General features: G+C 38.5%; 4 protein-coding genes and 1 non-coding gene across 24 annotated transcripts; 2 read left to right on the top strand and 3 right to left on the bottom strand.

The window, feature by feature from the left end:
* Positions 1–114: 114 nt before the first annotated feature.
* On the bottom strand, positions 115–3,032 carry LOC105693154 (condensin complex subunit 2). 2 transcript variants are annotated; one of them, XM_048649944.1, is made up of 2 exons: positions 2,670–3,032; positions 115–2,606 (listed from the first exon to the last, which is right to left on the bottom strand). In XM_048649944.1, the coding sequence occupies exon 2, from the start codon at positions 2,595–2,597 to the stop codon at positions 528–530; it is 2,070 nt and encodes a 689-aa protein (XP_048505901.1). In that variant the 5' UTR covers positions 2,598–2,606; positions 2,670–3,032; the 3' UTR covers positions 115–527. The 2 variants fall into 2 exon arrangements, with proteins under 2 accessions (XP_048505901.1, XP_012268314.2); XM_012412891.3 differs by having other exon boundaries at positions 2,772–3,032.
* Positions 212–283, bottom strand: Trnae-uuc. The gene has a single exon. It is a non-coding gene; the product is annotated as a tRNA-Glu (tRNA).
* Positions 3,033–3,048: 16 nt separating the features above from the next.
* Positions 3,049–7,423, top strand: LOC105693155 (blood vessel epicardial substance-like). Of its 4 annotated transcripts, none has more exons than XR_002306059.2 (10): positions 3,049–3,298; positions 3,409–4,021; positions 4,167–4,534; positions 4,609–4,766; positions 4,859–4,961; positions 5,055–5,195; positions 5,437–5,635; positions 6,065–6,303; positions 6,572–6,601; positions 6,796–7,423. XR_002306059.2 is itself a non-coding variant. In XM_012412892.3 (8 exons), exons 1-8 carry the CDS (start codon positions 3,763–3,765, stop codon positions 6,864–6,866), a joined length of 1,329 nt encoding a protein of 442 aa, XP_012268315.2. In that variant the 5' UTR covers positions 3,049–3,762; the 3' UTR covers positions 6,867–7,423. The 4 variants fall into 4 exon arrangements, 1 of the variants encoding a protein (XP_012268315.2); XR_007276912.1 differs by having other exon boundaries at positions 3,049–4,021; positions 6,796–7,012; positions 7,082–7,423; XR_001103452.3 differs by having other exon boundaries at positions 3,049–4,021.
* On the bottom strand, positions 7,345–8,870 carry LOC105693156. Of its 2 annotated transcripts, XM_012412894.3 has the most exons (5): positions 8,696–8,870; positions 8,142–8,288; positions 7,897–8,066; positions 7,676–7,832; positions 7,345–7,598 (listed from the first exon to the last, which is right to left on the bottom strand). In XM_012412894.3, exons 2-5 carry the CDS (start codon positions 8,217–8,219, stop codon positions 7,545–7,547), a joined length of 459 nt encoding a protein of 152 aa, XP_012268317.2. In that variant the 5' UTR covers positions 8,220–8,288; positions 8,696–8,870; the 3' UTR covers positions 7,345–7,544. The 2 variants fall into 2 exon arrangements, with proteins under 2 accessions (XP_012268317.2, XP_048505904.1); XM_048649947.1 differs by lacking the exon at positions 8,696–8,870 and having other exon boundaries at positions 8,142–8,409.
* LOC105693153 (WD repeat-containing protein 7) lies at positions 8,504–21,147 on the top strand. 15 transcript variants are annotated; one of them, XM_020856454.2, is made up of 25 exons: positions 8,504–8,641; positions 9,132–9,307; positions 9,401–9,633; positions 9,738–9,880; positions 11,324–11,514; positions 11,582–11,727; positions 13,038–13,064; positions 13,735–13,825; positions 13,887–14,298; positions 14,579–14,799; positions 14,877–15,096; positions 15,180–15,294; positions 15,365–15,570; positions 15,651–15,788; positions 15,911–15,979; positions 16,551–16,652; positions 17,044–17,256; positions 17,318–17,582; positions 17,699–17,918; positions 18,025–18,247; positions 18,368–18,702; positions 18,825–19,148; positions 19,233–19,325; positions 19,405–19,602; positions 19,802–21,147. In XM_020856454.2, exons 2-25 carry the CDS (start codon positions 9,143–9,145, stop codon positions 19,985–19,987), a joined length of 4,536 nt encoding a protein of 1,511 aa, XP_020712113.2. In that variant the 5' UTR covers positions 8,504–8,641; positions 9,132–9,142; the 3' UTR covers positions 19,988–21,147. The 15 variants fall into 15 exon arrangements, with proteins under 15 accessions (XP_020712113.2, XP_025602882.2, XP_012268307.2 ...); XM_025747097.2 differs by having other exon boundaries at positions 8,519–8,656; positions 9,738–9,859; positions 19,805–21,147; XM_012412884.3 differs by having other exon boundaries at positions 8,519–8,656; positions 9,738–9,859.

Genomic DNA, 21,147 nt, shown 5'->3' with positions numbered 1-21,147 from the left:
ATGTTATTTTCTATCTTCTAAAAATTCGTTATAATGAATTTGCTCTGCTGCAGACCCTTACTTCCGGGAAATAGCAAAAATTAGCATTGACTTTGTTCTTTCATGTTTTTAGCCTTTATCTTTTTATTCATAATTGATATTTTATTATTTCCTCACTGCGTTTATCAACAAATCTTGAAATAACTTTTAGCTGTAAAAAATAACAAAATATTTCCCATGCCGGGAATCGAACCCGGGCCTGCTGGGTGAAAGCCAGCTATCCTAGCCACTAGACCACATGGGATTTCACACAAGAGGTCTCATGATGATGAAATATAAACTAAATTACAATATAAACGATTCAAATATTAGCAGATCTGCAAGTAGATCAATCCAGCATTATATAATAAAAATATAGATGACACTGCTGATTCCATATAAAAATGATTAGATTATTTGCATGGTATTAACAAACAACACTCTAATTTATTACTAAATATGTACACGTTAAACCATGCAGAGGTACGATCAGTTTATTTGGACAACAATCATCCTTGCATTATTTTTAAATCTGAAATATCAGGCGTGGGCACAAGACATAGCGTCTTCTCATTTGCTAAGTGCAGTAAAGATGCAAAGGCCAGTGCAGGAGTCAATGCATCAACATTAGTCTTGGCTAAGATATTGGGAAGCTTCTTGTAAATGTCGCTGAAACAACGTACTTCTTTCATCTTTGAATTAGCCATATCACTTTCACGCTGCCCAAGATTCTCATCTACCTCCTTTACAATAGAATTTTTATCCGTCAATGATTTCCAAATCGAACGCTTCAGCTGTTTCATGTCAATTTGCTTGGCCCGTGTAGAATATTGGATGTGAATTTGAGTAGTAGATTTTGGAGCAGCGACCAGATTATCACCAATAAATCCTTGTGTAGCAAAGACATCATCTGGATTTTGATTCTGCTCTTCAGCTCGCTCGTCTTCGTTGTAACCCTCAGCATCGTTATCATGAGGACAATAATCCAGTGTATCATTTTGGTTACTATAATCGTAGTTTACGCCATCTTCTACCACTGCTGCATCTCCATCCCTGTCGGTTCCAGGATCCATTTGATCACGTTTTCCATTTGGTTTAGACAGCCACAGAATAGATTTGTCTTTGAAAGACCAGTGGTAATATTTAGTGGGAGCTGTATCGTCATAGTGCAAATCTTCTGGGAGGGTTACTTTGTCCTCGTTCCAAGCACGCATGACCGTTTTCATTTGCAAGTGCTGTTTAATCTTACGAGTCATATTTTTTAGCATTGCCTCGATATAGTTGGCATTGAATTCCAATATTAGCTCCACCGCCTTTCTTCCAGCTTTCTGGCGAGGAATCTCTACAGTTTTTTCACCTTTGCTTTGTGTTCTGGGAAATAATTTTGGCTTCCAGTGAGTAGGACCTGCCCAATGCAGCGTTACATTTTTCTGCACATATGAGTACTCCAAAGTCTTCTCCTCTTCAGGTGCTCTGACTAACCCACTGAAATCTACAATGTGCTCAGCAGGCTCTCCCCTTCTTGCACATCTATCAATATTTTCTTGGCTTGCTTCATCCAGATCAAAATAATTCATCCCTAAATTGCTGTCCTGGCAAGGGGTGGGGACAGATGCATCCATATCAAACCTGAAATCTTCATTGTTTTGAGTAGTGTCCATATCCGGCGATTCAGGTATATCAGCCTCAGACCAACCAATCATATGAAAGTCCTGGAACATCTTGCAAATATGAAGATCATCGAAATTTTCAACAGCTGGAACAATGACGTCTTCACAAGTCTGTTTGTTCTCCTTGGTTTTTTGTGGGGCGAAATCTAATAAAACATCTTCATATAGGTGAAGACTTTGTCCATTGAACACATGAATGGGAAAAGTGACTTGCAAGAGCGTATCCGTGGTCTGTTGGTCGCTATTATCGTTTGTTGAAGATAAATTTAAGGTTTCCGGCTTGCCCGCCAAACTCTCAATTGTCCCAAGAATCTTCTTAGCGCGACGTTTTTTTTTCTCCCCAACTTCTCGATTCTCTACCAAACTTGTGTTTGCTGAATTTCCAGCAGAATTTTCTGTCACATCATGCTTATTCTGGTTTTCCGAAGTTCCCGCCATTTTAAATATATCACCATGAATACAATCTACTCTGAGCCCATAAATTTTTGCACTGACGTCCATAGTGGTGCCTGCAGTTTGCATGTTGTTACTATTCTGGTCTCGTTTGGTCACAACACCTATGTAATCGATTACAGACAAAGCAAAAACATTCTTGGTTGTAATTTTGTTTTCTGCACATAATTTGATACATTTATTATAGTGCTCCGTTATCTCATTGATGGACAGGGCGCCGACCAGTCCAAGGGAAACACGTCTTTCTGAGTTGTCCAACGTTTTAGGAGTTTCGACTGGCACTGGTGGCCTGCGCCTAGCTATTATTTCATTCTCGTCATCATTTTGTGTGGGTGATTTTGGTAAATCGACTTGTACTTGAGCAGCCAGGGTCCTACGACGTAACGGAGATGATACATTTGCTGAAGGAGTTCCATCTTGCAATATAACATTTCCTATAGACTTCCGATGTGCCATATTTGTTTACTGTAAAATATGTGAAACAGATTTAAGGAATGAATATTGGGGAAACACCAGGTACAACTATACCGAAGCACAGGTGAATCGTTGGGTACTCAGGTGCATTTAGACATTCACACGCTTTGTTTAGACTTTATGCAACTTGTATACAAACACTGAATATGTTTTTACCTAATATCAGAAAATCCAGCTAGTTACGAGATCCAAGCTTGACGCCCAAGCTAACTAGGCTCCGAATTGAGATGATTAATCTTCTCAATTAGAAGAAAAAATCCGAGTTCTGGACCGTAATCGTTCTTGTCAACGCGTTTGATGAAGGTACAGTTCAGCACTCCGGATCACTCCTGACATGCAATTTGAAATCCGACGCTAACGGCCCTTTTGAGCGCTTTCCTCGCTCCCTAGTGTTGAACTTCAGAAATACATTGAGCAGCTGTCACCCAACTGCACTCAGCAATGGACGCAGTCGCGAGCTGCGGCGAAATCGCAATCGCTGCGGCGGATCAGCAAGTAGATCAATTGATAGATCATGCTTGCTGCGCCGACGACTATTTCGAGCATGGCTTGCATTTTGGGAAAAGCTAAGAGTGGTATTGCCTATTGATAACCGATAAGAAACCAGGGGTTTTGAAAGGTTTGCGACGCCTGGCATCGTTGGGTGCGACCGCGGCCTACCCAACCTCGATATTTGTGCCTGTGTACGTTAAGTTTTGTGTTCGCTAATTGCTATACATAAGAAGTCATAATTAATAATCGGAGTATAGGTCGCAATTACCACTACAGATGCGGTATCGTTGTCATTTCGCAGAATTGTACGACTAGTGATGATATCATCTAATCGCCGTTTTGTTCGCTTCGTGGGTGGATTATTCCAAACTTGGTTCACGTAACGTAACGTCGTTTATTGATTCCGACATCGCGCCTGCTCGTGATATTAGGTCGCGTCACTCGTTGTTATAGTTTTCAAACCTGATTCGGTGATCCGATACAAAATCCTCGGTGTCATCGTCATCAGAAAAAAACCGCGGGCTATCCCGGTTAAACACTGGGAATACACCACAGCATACACATAACTATATATGCCCCGGATACCGACGAAGTTCAACAACGGGGGCTGCGCCCGAGTTTTCGGCAGGTGGATTTCAGCAGGGGTGATGCGGGGATGTGGATGAGGATCGTCCCACAAGGTGGCCGGGATGGCTGGGGTCACTATAGCGCCTACGCCAGGGTCTTGTTTCTAGTACTCTTTCTGTGTCTCTTGGTGGTTGAAGCAGGTGCCAACTATACAGACCCTGGTGGGGCATCTAGTGTTGTTTCTGACAGCAGCATTGCGCCCCGGTCTTCCCAGCCTACAGATCTTTCCGCACCCGTCGGGTCTAGAAATGACGAGTGCCGCAATACCACTGTCAAACCTGTTACAGGTGTAGTAAATGTCATAGTTCTATATTCTTGCATCTCATCTTTGACCTTAGTTTTTGATATAATTACATGTCTTGCATGACCAACATCTTTGCCTGTTCTCTATATTATAAAATTTGGAAATATTAGACCAAAATCAATTTGCAGGTGATGGCGGTTTATCAGGGATCAACCACGGATCTTACCCATACCCACCTGTGATATCATCGACATTTTTGAGTGGTGCTTTTACTTGTCAACCCTATCACGGGGTCTATGTTAATCACATCTACTTCCAATTAGCCAATGCATTCTTCCTTCTCTCCCACCTTGCCCCTAGTGGCATACACGGCGTTTTATATCTCCGATGTACTCTACTTGTTGGTTGCGCCTTCCTCGCCCTTTGGGGATGGGCTATTGCCTGCTGGCTTGATGCAGCTTTGTGGAATGCGATATTCGTTGCAATAAATTTTGTTCACGTCTGTATGCTCCTCTACAGACTTCGACCAGTCAAGTTCTCCAGAGAAGTTGAAGAGGTCAGTCTCTGAAACCGATGTCAACTAACTTCTATCTTTTTTTTCATAATTAAAAGAAATGTTTACTATCTCAGGTATTTGTCGCAGTGTTCCAACCCCTGCGAGTGTCACGCCACCAATTTAAAAAAGTTTTGAACTGTATGAAAGGAATCCGTCAACTCAAGTACCAAGAAGTTTATGCACAGGAAAAAGTCACAAAAGTCGACTCACTTTCATTGGTACTTTCTGGAAAGTAAGTGTCATTTGTATAAAGTGATGTGCGAGGATTTCACTATCTATATTCTAAGTACAATAACATGATTCACGAAATTGCAACTAAAATAGGTTGGTGGTCTCGCAGAATGGGAGAGCATTACATATCGTATTTCCGCATCAATTTCTTGATTCTCCAGAATGGTTTGGCGTATCCACGGATGAATATTTCCAAGTAAATAGCCATTTCTTTCAAATGATTTACCTATGACTCAAAACCATACCTGTATGCCATATTGTACTGATATACATACGTGAATATGTTCAGGTATCTATAACAGCAATGGAGGAGTCCAGAATACTACTCTGGCACAGAGACAAGCTCAAATTGAGTATCATCACGGATCAATTTCTGCAAGCAGTATTCGACCATATTCTTGGAAGGGACGTTGTTAAAAAGTTGATGCAGGTATCTGTGTACCCCCTTTTTTCAGAATTCTACCGTCTCAAGGAGGTCGTCTCATAAGCTCATTTACAAAAGTGTTCATTATGCAGCTTTATAATTGTTCATCATGAGTTATCATCAATCATTCATTATTATTGTTGATTATAAAATGCGACGAATGACATGGTGACATTCTGGTATCGTTTCGAAATTCAATGATCGTTGATTTACAAAAATGAATGTAAGCGTGCGTTGTATGTGTCAGGTGAGTGAGACAATGGCGGCGAGTGGCCTCCATCAGCATCAAAATGGGCAGGTTGTAGGCTTGGCTAGTGTCCCAGGTGTTGGGACAGGTTCTACCAATGTTGATAACAGCGATTTGGATACTAAGCTACAGCTGGTGGTAAAGAACAGTGGCGGCAATGGTCAAGGTATCACCGCACTCATCAACCGGCAGCTACAAGGTAGTGTTTCAAGCTCATTCAACTTTGTGTCTTCGGCGTGAATACTTGTATAACTTTGACTGTATATATGCAAGTCAAAGCTGTATAGTATATCTGTTTGTGCGCGCGAACTTATCAATTCCATTCCTTTCCTGTTGTGCAACTTTGGTAATAATAATTAGTAATCCACTGTAAAAAAAATCATTTACTGTTATAGCCTTACTCCACTGTACACTATATAGCAAGCTTCTTGAATTTTTACTTCCTTTTAAAGATATCGTGTTATCGTGTTAAATGTACATAATTTATCTGCGATTAGTTATTACGCACAAAAGATTATTCCCCTCAAAAAATCCTAGATTTGTATACGAATACCTGATGCACTACAAAATTTTCTCATCTGTTATTGTTTTATAATTTTCCACCTTTATTGATTTGGTTTTGGTATAGAAGAGCGAGTGCCGCTGCTGTATACGAGCCCCGACGTGCTGAACAACGCCCTTCATCATCCTAGGCACCTTCATGCTCCGTACGTCCTCCCGTTGTGCCCGATTCGCAATAATAATCCCCAAGCAGAATCCCCAACACACACGTGTGGCACGTAACCTTGCCTCGCCTCGCCTCGCCTCACCATGCCACGCCACGCCATGCCTTACGGTTCTTATTTTTCCCCTCGGTTCTTAAACCAGGTAAGTTTACCATCGCTTTTATGTTTTCTCATCACCCGCCATGGACAATTATTCAATAGATTAGCAGAAACATATTTTTCTTAATGAAAAGTCTGGGCACTTCGCGTTTGTTAATATACATTTCAAAAGTAACCGATGACTTATTATCCGGTTTTGTCAATCATGCGCGTCATCAACACCAAATTTATACTCCAGTCCACCTCTAATCCACCTTACTCTTCTATATTATCCTACTGATGCGGTAGTTACCATTTTATTTTCTGTTCAGGTTTGTCACGGATCAAATACTATTACTGTGGTAAGTTTTGATTCAGGCTATATACAGTGCAATCATCCCTAATATGAGCAGATTCAACAGCTTTATAAATAACCTAGTTGGTACCGTGTACATTTATAGAGAACATACACTACAATAGCCCAATTTGCTTGGAAGAGAGCAGAAATTTACAACGTGAAGTACGTATTTTTTAATGACACAATTCTGTCTTACAGCAGCTGCAGGGGACCCCAATGCTTGGCGATTAGGAAGGATCGAAGAAGCTGACCATGAGACACCTGTCTAACACATGAAGGGAGGGCACCCACCCACCAAATGCTTGATGGACAATCGATCACTATACTTCTTGATTCGCGATAGAACTAGAGTGTTGTGCAGTTTTTGAGAGATTGAAGTTTACTCATTGAAACGTGGGTGTGAGGGGGTAATCGAGTGAGTGCATAAATTAATCACGAATTTGAATGGTTTTTTTTGTGATCTTATGTTATTGTGTTATTACAGTGCGGTGTTATTACGTCATCTAACTATTGACAGTTGAAACCGATTGATGGAACGTTGAATATACACTACACGTTAGCACAGGTTTTTCCACCTACTTGAATCATGTACTGTAAATTGCGATACCTGTCTATCTGTGAATGTGTGTGCGTAGAGTGTGCGTCTACTCGATGCTTCCATTTATCATTCGGTGTACACCATAGTATTTATAATTGTACAGTGTGGTAAGTCGTGTGAGGGAGATTAATATGAATACTCAATGGAGCTTACATTGTATTGATATTTTATTGATTCTATCAAAAGAGAAAATCTGTACAAATGAATGCATCCAATTGTTATACTAAATTGTATTCTTATACAACCATTTCCTTGAATTCCTGTGCCCCTTTTCTCTGCCATCAGCTGATGTGACACTTGCAATCAGGTAATGATGAATTCAGGATTTAACAAGGTTTAATAAGGAATCTCAAGGCCATGTGATTTTTTGCCGCTTATGAGAATGAACTGGTTCTGAAGAATTCTGGAACAGGATGAATGTTCATTGAATCGTGCTGTATGGGTAATAGCAAACTTTCCTATTACCAGCCGACTACATACTTTCTCAGATTTTCGTTTATTAGTATCAGGAGAAGTTTCTGTAGTTGGAGATGACTTTGACAGACGAATTATTCGTGATTTTGAACTATTTGTGGTGGAGAGGCTTTCGTTACTACTGTGAGTTGGTGAAGTATCCAATGACATTTTAGCAATTCTCCTAGAATAAAACAGTAGATCAAACGTAAAGTAGTTTGCCTATGGTTTTAGAACATACAACTCACATTGAGGTGGCTTCCTGAGCATCTCTGCCATTAGGCAGGCCAAGAGATCTTTTCCGCACAGGAGTGCCCGTGCTGCACTTCCTTTGGGGTAGCGGTAATGCTACTCGTTTGAATATCTCAACCATTTCAGTTTTGCTCTTGGATTTGAGTTTGGGTACTTCAATGCATCTCTGTAGGAGATGGTAAATATAATCAATTAACGACTGAAAAATGTGTGAACGTTAAATCTCTAAGAGGAAACTCACATCCTTCAAGATTTCTAACAGAGTTTCTTCCGTAAGTAACTCAGGATGTAGGAGTTGATAGCCCTCCAGATTTGTCATTCTTCAGTCAACGTGCACGCTCACGGGATACGCTTAGCAATTAGGAAAAGAGCATTCCCGTAATATTTGCTAAAAACCAGAGAAAAACACAGTACGGTTGCGTAGAGTTTTCTGGAGATGGAGACACTGCTTGAGCATTTGTAGCAGTCTTTGATTCGTATAGTAGAGCACTAGTGAAGGGAACCCGTGTCGTATCATTATCTGGTGTATCTGCTCGTATCTGTCGTATGCACTCGGTCGTATGGCGCAAACTCAAAACAAATCAGCTGATTGACGTCTTGGGCATTTGGAGCATACTTCGTTTTGGAGAATTCCAAAATGGGCGACACTTAATTAATTTCATAGAACGGGTGCACAGATTCTTGTGTTTGCAAAGAGCATCAGTCTTGAAGTAATAAGTGTTCCCTCGTCATCCAGTCCCGGTGAGTGACGTTCAGGTGAGTGGTTGTTTTGAAAAAAAATACAAAAAGTCATACCTATTATGCTCAAAGCGCAGGCCAACGTAGACGTAGCAGACGTTTTCATTCAAATTGATTTTGATGAGTTGGTACCTTACTGCCAATTGTTGATATCACTTCGTGTAATCACGAGATCCATTTAAGTTTTCGTACTTTTGACTTTTAATAATCGTACACACCTCGAAACGTAGGTACAGCAGTGAGCTCATTCTTTGACAGTTTTCTCAGGCTCGAAACTAATCGTGTGATTTATTGAAGGCGTAATTATCTTGGCACATGACATCTATTAAAAAGTAAATTCATTCGGAGATGATTCCTCATCTCATCTCACATTTGTTGTTTCACTGGGTCACCCATACATATATTTGTTTGTCCTAAAAATTATTCTATTTCGGGAATAACTATTTGTTATAAGATGTCAAAATCATTTGTCAAATTATCCTTTAATTTTCAGGACAGTTCGAGATGACAGCAGGCACGAGTTTAGTTGTGCCAATTGTGTTATGGGGAAGAATTGCTCCAACACATTGCATATCTTGTATTTATCTGTCAAGAGATCAAAAAACTCTAGTGACTGGATGTTACGACGGACAAATATGCCTCTGGCAAGTAGATCCAGATACTCTAAAGGTAAAGATTTTAAATAAAAGCAGCTATTTTTATTACTTACTTAGAGGTAGCAAAGATAACATCTACAGTTTCAATACTTGTTATTTACTCAAGATGACTCCGAGGTGTTTACTTGTTGGACATACGGCTCCTATAATGTGCCTGAGCCGTGCGAGTGTGATAATGGAGCAAAACTACATAGTGAGTAGCAGCGAGAGTGGGGAAATGTGCACGTGGGATTTGATAGATGGAAAGTGCAGAGAAACGGTCAAACTCAACAACATCCACACCCAAATGCTGCCGTACGTTTCTGCAGGAGGTGAAGATATCAGGTTATTCTGCTCTGGGTAAGAAACTGACAATGAGTGATATCAGCTTTGGAAAAACAATGTTTTCATGAAGCGGTTCAGCCTTTTTCCAATTCCACTCTCAAGTCTATTTTTGTCTTTAGTTACTATCCAGAAGTTCTGGTGATGGATCCATTCAGCCTGGAAGTATTGTTTACCTTGAGTTCAAGAGTAAATCCAGACTGGATAAGTGCGCTGCATGTCTTGCGACCGGCCAAACGGAAAGGTCGGTTCTACGTGCATACAAGTTAGTTACAGTCCATCACACATCTATGCTTACCATCCTAATCCGAATTATTCTCTACTAATATTTTCCGATTACATCTCAGCCTTAGATATTTCAATTTCCTGTGTTCTTATCACTGATCTGAGTTACATGAGCTGCGTCAATTTACCTGTTTTTAAGTAATAATTGAAACTATTGTCGCCTCTTGAAGATATGTAGATTGCGGAAATATGTTTTACATTATTGTTTACTGCTTTATTTCTGTATCTGATTGATAATGAATTTTTTTCCAATATCTCACTACAGTCGTAGACTTTTTATTTTAACAGGTAACGCTCTCATATAACAAGTGACCAGTATTTTCTCGACAAGTTAAAGAGGCTTTTTTTACTTTTTTTTATGAGTTTCCATTTTGGGTTTTTTTCTTTATATACAATGGTGTACGAATAACCTAGTTCTAAGTGAGTTTGGACATAACAATTGGAAAATCATACCATTGTAATGTATAGATGGTATATATTGTACAGTTATATTTCTCCTGGGGTGTCTTTTGGGCTCTTTTATCAGACATAATATTTGAATCAGTATATTGCATCTTGGCTATTTTGAAGTATTTATTTAACAATTTGGATTGTTTTGGCTATCGCTCAGCACAATTATTGTGTGCAATTCAATTGGATAGTTATTCTGAATAGCAAACGGAAACACTGTCTTAGCATAAAAACTATAGAATTTGATTTAATCACATTGTCATTTTACAGCATGTTATGAAACGGAGAAATTCCAGTATTTACTGATTTTCAGTATCTCATTAATTGTTCTGCTGTCGTTGAAACCAAAATTCTATCCATATGTATATATTGAGATTTTATTCTTATTATTTTTTAGTGACCAGCTACTGTCTTTGGTTCAGTGAATCTTTTTATTTCATTCTAACTATTATCTCCTTTTAAAACTATCATCTCCGCGATCGCTATCTCCTGTTCCCTATGAAAGCTCTATCCATACATCTATCATTTGTGCGATATCTCTAATTGTAAGCTGCCTACTCTAATGTAAGTATACATATCAAATATACCAAGACTTTAGCACCGATATTAATATCTATTATACCCTATTGAAACGCATGTTGCAATCAACATTAACTAAGTTAATACGTTGCGTAGTTAACATTGGATTTGAGTGCTTTCGTTTATTCATTGGCCTAGCTTTGAATTTTAACACGAAATTTTCTCTCCTATTCTTGAAGGCTACAGGTTCCAGTTTTATAATCTCTGATAATTAGTTACTGCTTGATTACTTATGATGTAATGTGTTTAACATGTATGAATAATATTGAAATGAAAGCAAAATCCAATGACAAATTTTTAATTTTGTAATTTTGATTAAGTTTTTATTTTGCTTCGATTGTCTAATAATTGAAATTGTCAATCTCTCACAACAACTAATTCATCTTTATTGAAGACGATGTAGTGCTGGCGTTGACGACAACGGGGACAGTCAAAGTTTGGACTCTGCTGGGTCACGAGAATCGACACAATGAGCCACTTTACGAACACGAAAGCAAACAAATTCGTTGTTTAAACGCGTTGGCTATGATATGCTGCCCGTACAATCAACGAACTGTCCTAATAGTTTGCTCTAAGTACTGGCAGGTAAGGTTTGATTGACGTCCCGTAAATGGAAATTCGTTGATGAATTCAATGAGATATTATTTTTCAGATCTTTGACGCTAGTGATTTCTCAGTATTGTGTTCCGTAACAGCACCTCGTGGTGAACGTTGGATGGCAGGGGATTTTTTGGCTCCTGATAGAGTGGTTCTTTGGAGCGATGAAGGTCATGGTTATCTCTACAAGCTACCTGCTAAGTACGTTCGATTCATGTATATCAATAGAAACTTCACAGATTGATAGTCAAACATCCTGTGGCACGCGCGATAGCCTATTTCTTTGAAAAGTGTTAAGCAATTGAACTAACATTTTTTAAGAAGTTAAGAATCGAACAATCACTCAATCGATGGGTGGTCAATTGTATACTTTTTATTATCCTTGAAATTTCATTTCAATCAAATCTAAAATACACTTGAAGCAAAATGGAAGAGTAATGTGTAAAATCAGGAGCAAGCCGTAAAAAAAAAAGTTAAATGTATTTGAAGTTTGGGACTAACTCATCAATATCCCAAGACTGTATCCAAATTTTGTTTGGTTCAAATAGTGTGATTTAATATAGCCTGCAATATCGTAGTATAATTTTTTAATTTATGTGTATATCCATTTAATTCATGTCATATTAACAACAAGTTCATATGAATGCTAGAAAAAACCTTTTCACTTTGTAAGATCATTAAGAATATGGTGACGTGAACTTTTTTTTCATTGACTTGTGGCATGCATGTATGTTACAGAGTTATTGTTCTCATTTTCAAATATTTTAAGCCTTGAGCTGAACAGTTCAATATGCATGTGGACTGACCTAATATTAAGAATTTAAATCTAAATCTTTGAACTTCTCAAAATTTTACATCAGTACAAATTCGGTTTTTCGTAACATTATAAAATTTGGTCAGGTGTTTTTTGCTTTAAATTACAAATTTATTAGATTCACAATAGTGGCAATGTAGAAAATAGTTGTTTGCCTTTATACCCATACTATCTTAGTTGTATTTATTATTGATGGGGAATTTTTGCAAATCGTATTAAAAAGCACAATATTTAGGTTCGAGTTGCCTGTAAAATCATCGTGCATTTATTCATGAAACCTCGTTTTACATTTACTCTTACATTTGGATCAAATAGTTGACGACAAAATTGCATTTATAGTTTGCTGCCCTTGATTTTATATTAGTTGCAGCTAAGGATATCTGAATGTTGGAGCAAACTAATCGGTATAAATAGTTAATCATTCATCATGTTTTTTGAAAGAGCTAAGCTAAGCAATTAGCTAAAAATATAGACTCAGACTAGGCTTTTCTTACACCGATAGTAACTTCATTCCTATTATTAGTAAAAATCCAATTATTCGCATCGTTACTCTATTTTTTTTAATTTAAGACAAATTATCAATTCACTATTTATATCGACTGCACATTGATTGACACATTTATCTGTTTGATGGTGACGTTTCGTCTTACATAACATATCCTCTACCACATTCCATGGGAGATCCGGTCTGTTCTAGCAAGCTGAAGGGCAAGGCTCTCAGCAGGTAACCCAACAATATCTTTTACCTTATTCGTAATCATTGTTTTATTTATGTCTACTCGTGACTATCTATTGAGTTCACATTTTGGTATTATTATTTTTGTATCACTTTTCTTTCTATCTCCTCTTTGATTCATTAATTTTGCATATTTCTTTCTACTAACAAACATCTTTCATAATGATTTACTACTGCAAGCAAACCACTTGAAATATTTATTGACCATAATTGATAAGCATTCAAATGATCAAGGTAATGCATGAGTTTACATACTTTTATTCATGTATCGTTGATAATAGAAGCCACTGCTCAGCTAGTGAAAAGAAATGCCCCTAACACATGATTCTTCGACTTACATCCTTGGTATAATTGATCACAGGGTAATGATATTATTCAAAGTACTTTTTTACGCAATTCTTTACACCCATCTAAACGTTGTAAAATAAATCATGAATCAATAACGATCACATAGTTATGCACGCATGTTGTATCGCCTCTGCTTTCACATTGCTTTGGCTGTACACGCGTTTCGATCAACATAATAAATCACACTACTAAAATGGAAGATCACTTTTAATCAGAGATAGGAACAGCGTACTACTATATTAAGTGGCAAAATTTATCTTCATAAATCTACTTGAGGTATGATATTTAATATGATCATCTGGATTCTCAGTAGCGTGGCAGACAACAAGGAATTTCACACTCCCGCAGCCGAGTATGACCAACCATACTTATACTACACTCTGACACAGCCAGGCGACAAGGTACAGAAGCCCTTGTGTTCAATAGTTGTGTCGAGTTTTGACGCACAATAATTTGTTACAGCCTCTCTCATGTCCACCTGCAATGCGACTGGTGACTGTTCAGAAACATAACAAAACGATCAAATATCTACTACGAGGTGACAGTGAAGGAGTCGTTGTTTTGTGGACTCTTCCAGAAGTAACTTCACAACAGCTTTTACAAATCAATCAAAATGATTACAAGCCGCCCAGCTTACCACCAACTATTAAAACAAGCCTCACAGCTGCCTGGGAGGCAATGAAACCACCGCCAGTTGGGATTCTTGATCAACTGGATTCTGGAGATAGTCATGGGATAAAATTAACTGCTAGCATATATTTGCCACAACAAAGCCGATTAGTATTAGGCAGAGAAGATGGCAGTATTATTATTGTACCAGCAACTCAGACAGTCATGTTGCAGTTATTACATGGCAATCATCAACAATATGATGGTGAGCTGACAATTGGACCCTTATCGATTTTTAGCTTGATGGTCTTTTTCAGTTCACAAGCACTGCATTGTGACGTTACTTTGATTACGTCGTCGATTGAGTCGTGGCCCAATTTAGTCGACGAATTCGTGTTTTTCACATCAAAATGCCCGGGGAAATGTCAAAAGTTGAGATGTTTCAAATTTTATTTTTCTAATTTTGGGTGAAAAATCGATGTATTATTTATATCCCTATCATTTCTATCATTTGCACTACTTTACAAATGAAATCATACTTGTAGATTGGCCTCCACATCAAGTTTTACTTGGACATTCTGGTCGAGTAAATTGTTTACTCTATCCCCATGGAGCTGCACCAAGATACGATAGAACACATTTAGTATCTGGATCTGTAGATTTTGCTGTTTGTTTATGGGATTTATATGCTGGAACCCTGATACATCGCTTTTGTGTTCATGCTGGAGAAATCACACAACTAATGGTACCTCCTGACAACTGCAGCGTAAGTAGTGATGATTTTATTATAGCATTCCTAACAACATTCAACAGTGGTACTAATCAATGCAATTTTATTAACAGCCTCGACTTCAAAAATGTGTGTGCAGCGTTGCCTCAGATCACAGTGTAACATTACTCTCACTGGCAGAAAGAAAATGCGTTGTTCTCGCTTCCAGACATTTGTTTCCAGTCGTCACCATCAAATGGCGTCCTCTTGATGATTTCATGATCGTTGGCTGTTCCGATGGAGCTGTATATGTGTGGCAAATGGAAACAGGACATCTGGATAGAGTTTTACATGGTAAAATAACTTGGCATGCATGAGGAATAGTCAAAATGATTAATGAAAGATGAAGTCTTGTCAAAAACGAACGATTCATTCAGGTATAATCGCGGAAGAAGTCCTTTATGCCTGTGACGAGAATACCATAGCAGCAACCGGTGGAACTGCTGGCGGTGGGGAACTCGGCTTGGCTAATCCAGCTGTGCATTTCTTCCGGTTCGTTATTTCTATTTTTTACTTTGCCGAATCAAATTAGGTAAGTGAATATCAAATATGATTATTCTAGGGGCTTGAGGCACAGAAATCTATCAGCAATTCGTCACGCAACACAACGGGGATTACATCAGTTACAACAATTGCATGGTGGGGCTGGAAATGATCATGGAAATCAAATAAAAGCCAAGGGTTCACCGCTGATGATACAAGGTCTCAGGACTAATCCGAAGGATCCAGAAAGCCACATATTGTTCTTCGATATCGAAGCTCTCATTGGTGAAGAATTTTAGTGACTTCTTCGTAATTATGTTATTGTCGATTATTTTTATTTTCATATTTGCTGTTCATCTTTTTAGTTCAATTACTGAGTGACGAGTATGGATCTATGTCACCCGGTTCTCTGGAGGCTCAGGGGCTGATTTCTGCTGCTGAATATCAGAAGGTTGCAGCTCTCACACAGTCGGCTAGCCCAGATGCCCATAAAAAAATTGCAGGTATAATTCACATGAGAATCGCATATCAAAATATCGTAACTTCTATTTCTACTCTAGCATCACCGAATTTTCAAATAATTCAAATTTTTCGATCTCTTTCAAACACAAATAATGATTTGTAGACTTTTTCGGTCGCGTCAAGGATAAAGCCGGAGACGTCGAAAGAATTCTCAAAGAAAAGGATCGTCACGGTACCGTTGTACTTTTTACCAGATACTGTTATTTGCCATATACTAATTATTATTTTTTAATACACACAGCACTGCTTCGATTTTATTTTTGCACGGCCCAATAATGTTGCAGCTTAGATCGAACAGTTTTTACAGTTGTTATTATTATTGAATAATCTCTGAAGAATATTTAAAATCGATAATTAAAATTGAACTTGATCTTGCTATTCACGTCATCGTGAATGTTCTGGAAAACTGTAGAGACCCATCCTCTGCAAATGAGCTACACCTTTGAACCTTCAACGTTTTTCTCGCTCTCCTGAGTGGGTGTTTTTGGCAGCCGAAAGATGGATCACAGTTCAGTAATAATGCACTGAATATTATTATCGAAAACTCGAATATGTCCTGCTGCGTTTAATTTCTTTTTTAAAACCTATTTCTTCAGACCGAAATACCCTTGTAGATGTGTTTATTACGATTATGTTTATCCACATTTATAGCTAGTTCCAGTTCATTTGGCAATTGCTTGCACGAACATTGCACATTTAAGTTTAAATCCGTTTATCTACAGTATAAGTATCTATTTCTCTAGGTATATTGGCTAAGATGAAGGAAGGTGCCGAAAACGTTCAGACTAAGTTGCAGGCCAAGGTTGAGAGCGTTGGGCTTAAGCCGTCCACTCTTGACGGCAAAGGTTAGCCCCAACGTGAACCAAAAGATAATTACTGCTGAGCATGGAGTTTGTTTAATTTACCCAGATATTTTTTTTATAGCTTGTTCGTGTTCAGGTTTTGCGTTTTTTTCCTCTGCTTATATGGTTCTAAACGAAGCACATTTTTAAGTTGATGCTATTCAGTCTCCATCATCTTTTGATTATTTTTATATGATAAAAGAGGCTCAATATTTTCACAAGTGCCAGACATTCTTTTAGAGCTTTTTAACTCAAAATCTGTGTACACGGAGACAATTTTTTTGACCTGCAAATTTTGCGCTATCATAGTATTGTATAATGTTTTGTAGATTTTTTTGTTCTTGAAGATTCTTTGCTTCTTTGATACCGTTACAGTGGCTAACTTTCTGCCTAGGTGATGGCTGGAACAACAACGATATGTCAAGAAATACCTTGAAAAGAAATGGAACCTTCAATGAACCAAATGCTGCTATGGAAGTCGCTCAGTTATTGTTGAGTCTTTTACATGCTTGGGGTATGGACCCAGATTTGGATAGAGTATGCGAGGGAAAATTGGGCCTACTCAGACCAATGGTGCCCGTTTCATTTGGTGTCTTATCCAAAGGAGGTTTGTAACTGCTTATGAAATAAATGTGGAATAGGAGGATGATAAAAATGGTATTTTTTAGGATACATGTCACTGCTACTCCCTACGTGGCAAACTCAACTGGAGATGGCTGGAGAGCCTGCGACTCAGCTAGAGCAGCGTTTGCCAGCTGAATTAGTTAGGCAAGAACGCCTCACTCGTGCTTTTACTGCACGAGCTCACTGGGAGTTATCTACCACTTTGACAAGTAACCACTTACTGGCTGTTGTGTCCCTGGCAAACACTCTGATGTCCATGAATAACGCAACGTTTGTTCCTGAGCAAGAGAGAAATCGAAAGTTGCATCGGTATTTGAACTATTTTCCCTATATTGTTATCCACAGTCGTTGCAATAATTCTCATGAGACATGCTAATTAATCTGGCATAATGGGATTACCATTCAAGTTTTAATTTTCATTACAGTCCAGGTAACAGAGTTGCGGTAAGCTGGAATAAGGCTGAGGAAGAAAACGAAGAAATTTACACTGTGCAACAGGCGCAAATTAAGCAGGGCTGGTCACTCTTGGCAACATTGCACTGCGTTCTCCTGCCTGATAAGGTCGCTGCACAGGGTGGGGCAAAGAGTTTTAAGCGTCCCCAAGTTGAAATGATGGCTAGACGATGGCAGCATCAATGTCTTGAGGTTCATACAACGTTCGGAACTTGATCGAGTTTTCTTTGATTTTCTTAAATACTAGTCAAGTGAATGATAATCGATATACTATGTATTCTTGGCTCTTTTTCGCTAGGTCCGAGAAGCAGCACAGGCTCTATTGTTGGCAGAATTAGGCAGAATGGGACCCAAAGGTAGAAAGTCACTTGTAGATAGTTGGTCGCAATACCTGCCTTTGTACAGCACCCAAGAACCAATCGCTCCACAGCCTCAAAACCAAAGTCCGCCGCCAGGAAGTCCAGTACCTGTGTTGGAGCAGCAACAGGAAGATGAAGAAGAAGAAGAGGAAGGTGCAGAAGGTAGACTTCATTATTCTTCACTCACCAAGTCCTATCACACTGAATTTTACGCATTATTTCAGTGGAATGTATCCGATCGAGAGTGACAAACACAATTCCAATGTAAAAAATTATTTGCAGAATTGAGTATCGCGAGAAAACCATCAAGTATAGCCGAGCTTAAACGGAAGCAAACGACGGCAGTTGTATTACTTGGTGTAATTGGTGCAGAGTTTGGACAAGATGTAACTAGCGCTCAACGAAGGGACAGCGAACAAAGGCGAAAGAGTTCCGTTGTCGAAGGATTCGGTATTGGCAATGATAATCTTGCACGACATACCAGTATGGCCTTAACGCATTTACTTCACGCACCTCATTCCTCTAAGCTGCCAATGCATACGGCTCTGCGCAGAGCTGCTATTGATCTCATCGGACGTGGTTTTACTGTCTGGGAACCCTACTTAGATGTTTCCAAGGTAAGAAATATCGTGCGTCATTCTGATCAACGTATAAAATAAACATCTTTGTAATCTTGAAAGTAAGAATTGGAGGAAGTATTTCGACTTCCTCAATTTTTGTATATTTTCATTGCTGTTAGGTTTTACTTGGCCTCCTGGAGATGTGTTGCGATGCAGATAAGCTGGTGCCGAGTATGACTTATGGATTACCACTGAAACCTCAGGCGGACAGTTGTCGCACTGCACGACATGCCTTGATGTTGATTGCAACGGCCAGGCCGGCAGCGTTTATTACTACGATGGCCAGGGAGGTTGCCAGATTTAATACACTACAGCAGAATGCTCAGACGCTAAACGTCAATCTCGGAGCTAGCGTACTTGCCAGAGCAAAACCTGAAATACTCAGAATAGTGGAACAGCTCATTGACAAAATGCAAAGCGAGATGAGCGATTTACTCGTTGAGGTAAGTCGTTCATCTATTGAATGGATATATCGCGTCGTTGGTAAGCTGAATTGCTGACTTAATCATTTTCGCTTCTTTTTCTAGGTCATGGATATTATATTGCACTGTTTAGATCCAGGTCATCTGAAAATGAAAGCGTTGAACGACGTTTTCCCAGCTGTTTGCAGGTTCAATCAAGTAAGAGCTAAGGATAGTTGAAATATTGCTAATTTTCATGATAGATCATAGAAAAATGAGAAACACAATCCATTTTAAGGTGAGTCACTGCCCAGCCACTCGCCGGATAGCAGTTGGAGGTCGAGGGGGACAATTGGCACTTTATGAACTTCGAGGGAATGTAAAATGTCAAACAGTAACTGCTCACCAGGCGCCAGTTACTGCTCTAGCCTTCTCTCCAGAAGGAAAATTCTTAGTTAGCTATTCGTGTTCAGAAAACAAACTATGCTTTTGGCAGGTAACTACGTCCAAGTACTTTGTAATTTTTTTTTTTCCATTTATTGAAGAGAACAATTTTGTTGCATTGATGTTTGGTATCTTGGAATGATATCTAGAGCCTGTATTTGAAATTGATGACTGTTTGAATCCTTCACATATTTCTTAGACAACTGCCAGAACACGGATGAGTCTAACCAATATAATTTATCTATTCCCAGCAGACAAGCAGTGGAATGTTTGGCTTAGGAAATTCTCAGACCCGATGCATCAAGTCATATAGCACAGCACCAATAAACGACGTTGCACGTCTAAATCCAATGCGGCTGGCCCGACTAATATGGATAAACAATCGTACCGTTACATTAATGTTGGCTGATGGTTCGGAAACTCGTTTCAATGTTTAGAAAATATAATTATGTCAGTGAGGTTGATCGATAAGCAAAGTATTCTCTCAAGTCAGAGTACAGGTAATTATAAAATTCAGCTGTCATGCCCATTTTATTGGCATATTTATTTAGCCATTTCCAGATTCTGCTGCTCAGTATCATACTCCAAATCCGCTGTCTAAGACTTTATGTTGCCTTTTCCTATTAATTTCTTATAATCATGACCGAATATTTCATCATCCATTCCAATCATCAAACGCTTTTATGTCATTGTAGAGATCTTTGAACCTTAACATGGTTGGTCATTTCTCGTATTGTACCATAATTTTCTTGAGTAATACAGGCAGGAAAAATTCACTCGTGTAATTCATTCGCATATTCGTTATTTATTGTATATTGAGCTCCAATCTCCTCTGGCTTGAAATGTTGAACAAGAACCAAGGTTAACGTTAAAAAAAGCATCGTTATCAACCTCGAGTTGAAAGTGTATACCAAAATCGCCGCTCAAGGCTATAAATGTATATGTATTAGATCTAATATGTATATATAATCTATTAGTTAATTAAGACAGTGTATTTATGTTGGTGATTACATTTGGCTAATCTCCTTATTGTTAGCGACATCTTTGACTCTTGATTTCTCCAACAATCAACTTCGTCGATACTCGATTTTCTATGTTTTTACAAACGGTTGCTCGAAGTACGTCTGCTAGACCAATGCCTAAATATGAATTGATAAAACTTGATACCAATACAGATTCACACTATGCAAGATTTTAGGTTTATCAACTTCAACTTTTACATACAAGTACTTACACGTAGCAATTAATAATAAGTATTGCGGTTTGTGATCAAGTTGAAGATAATTCACTGAGAGAAAGTATTATTCGTCATTATCTTTTTTTTGACCCCTCGAGTAAAGGTAAGCTCTTTCGAATGTTATCATTGTACAAGAAAAAGGAAGAAGATTGCCAGCTAAGTGTATCGATGAGATGGAAATAGCGATTATATTTCAGTATAATCGTGATCAATTTAATATCTTTGTCAAATAATTCCTTCCATAATTATGATAAATTGTGTATTGTTGGTGGAATTGTAAAAATCCATACCTGAAAAAAGGTGTTATGTACCCCACGTCTGTACTATGTATAATATAGCTATATTTAAATCTCGTTACAA

The sequence above is a fragment of the Athalia rosae genome, chromosome 2, assembly GCF_917208135.1.
Source record: "Athalia rosae chromosome 2, iyAthRosa1.1, whole genome shotgun sequence".
NCBI lineage: Eukaryota > Metazoa > Arthropoda > Insecta > Hymenoptera > Athaliidae > Athalia > Athalia rosae.
This window is presented reverse-complemented; position numbering and strand designations above follow the sequence as displayed.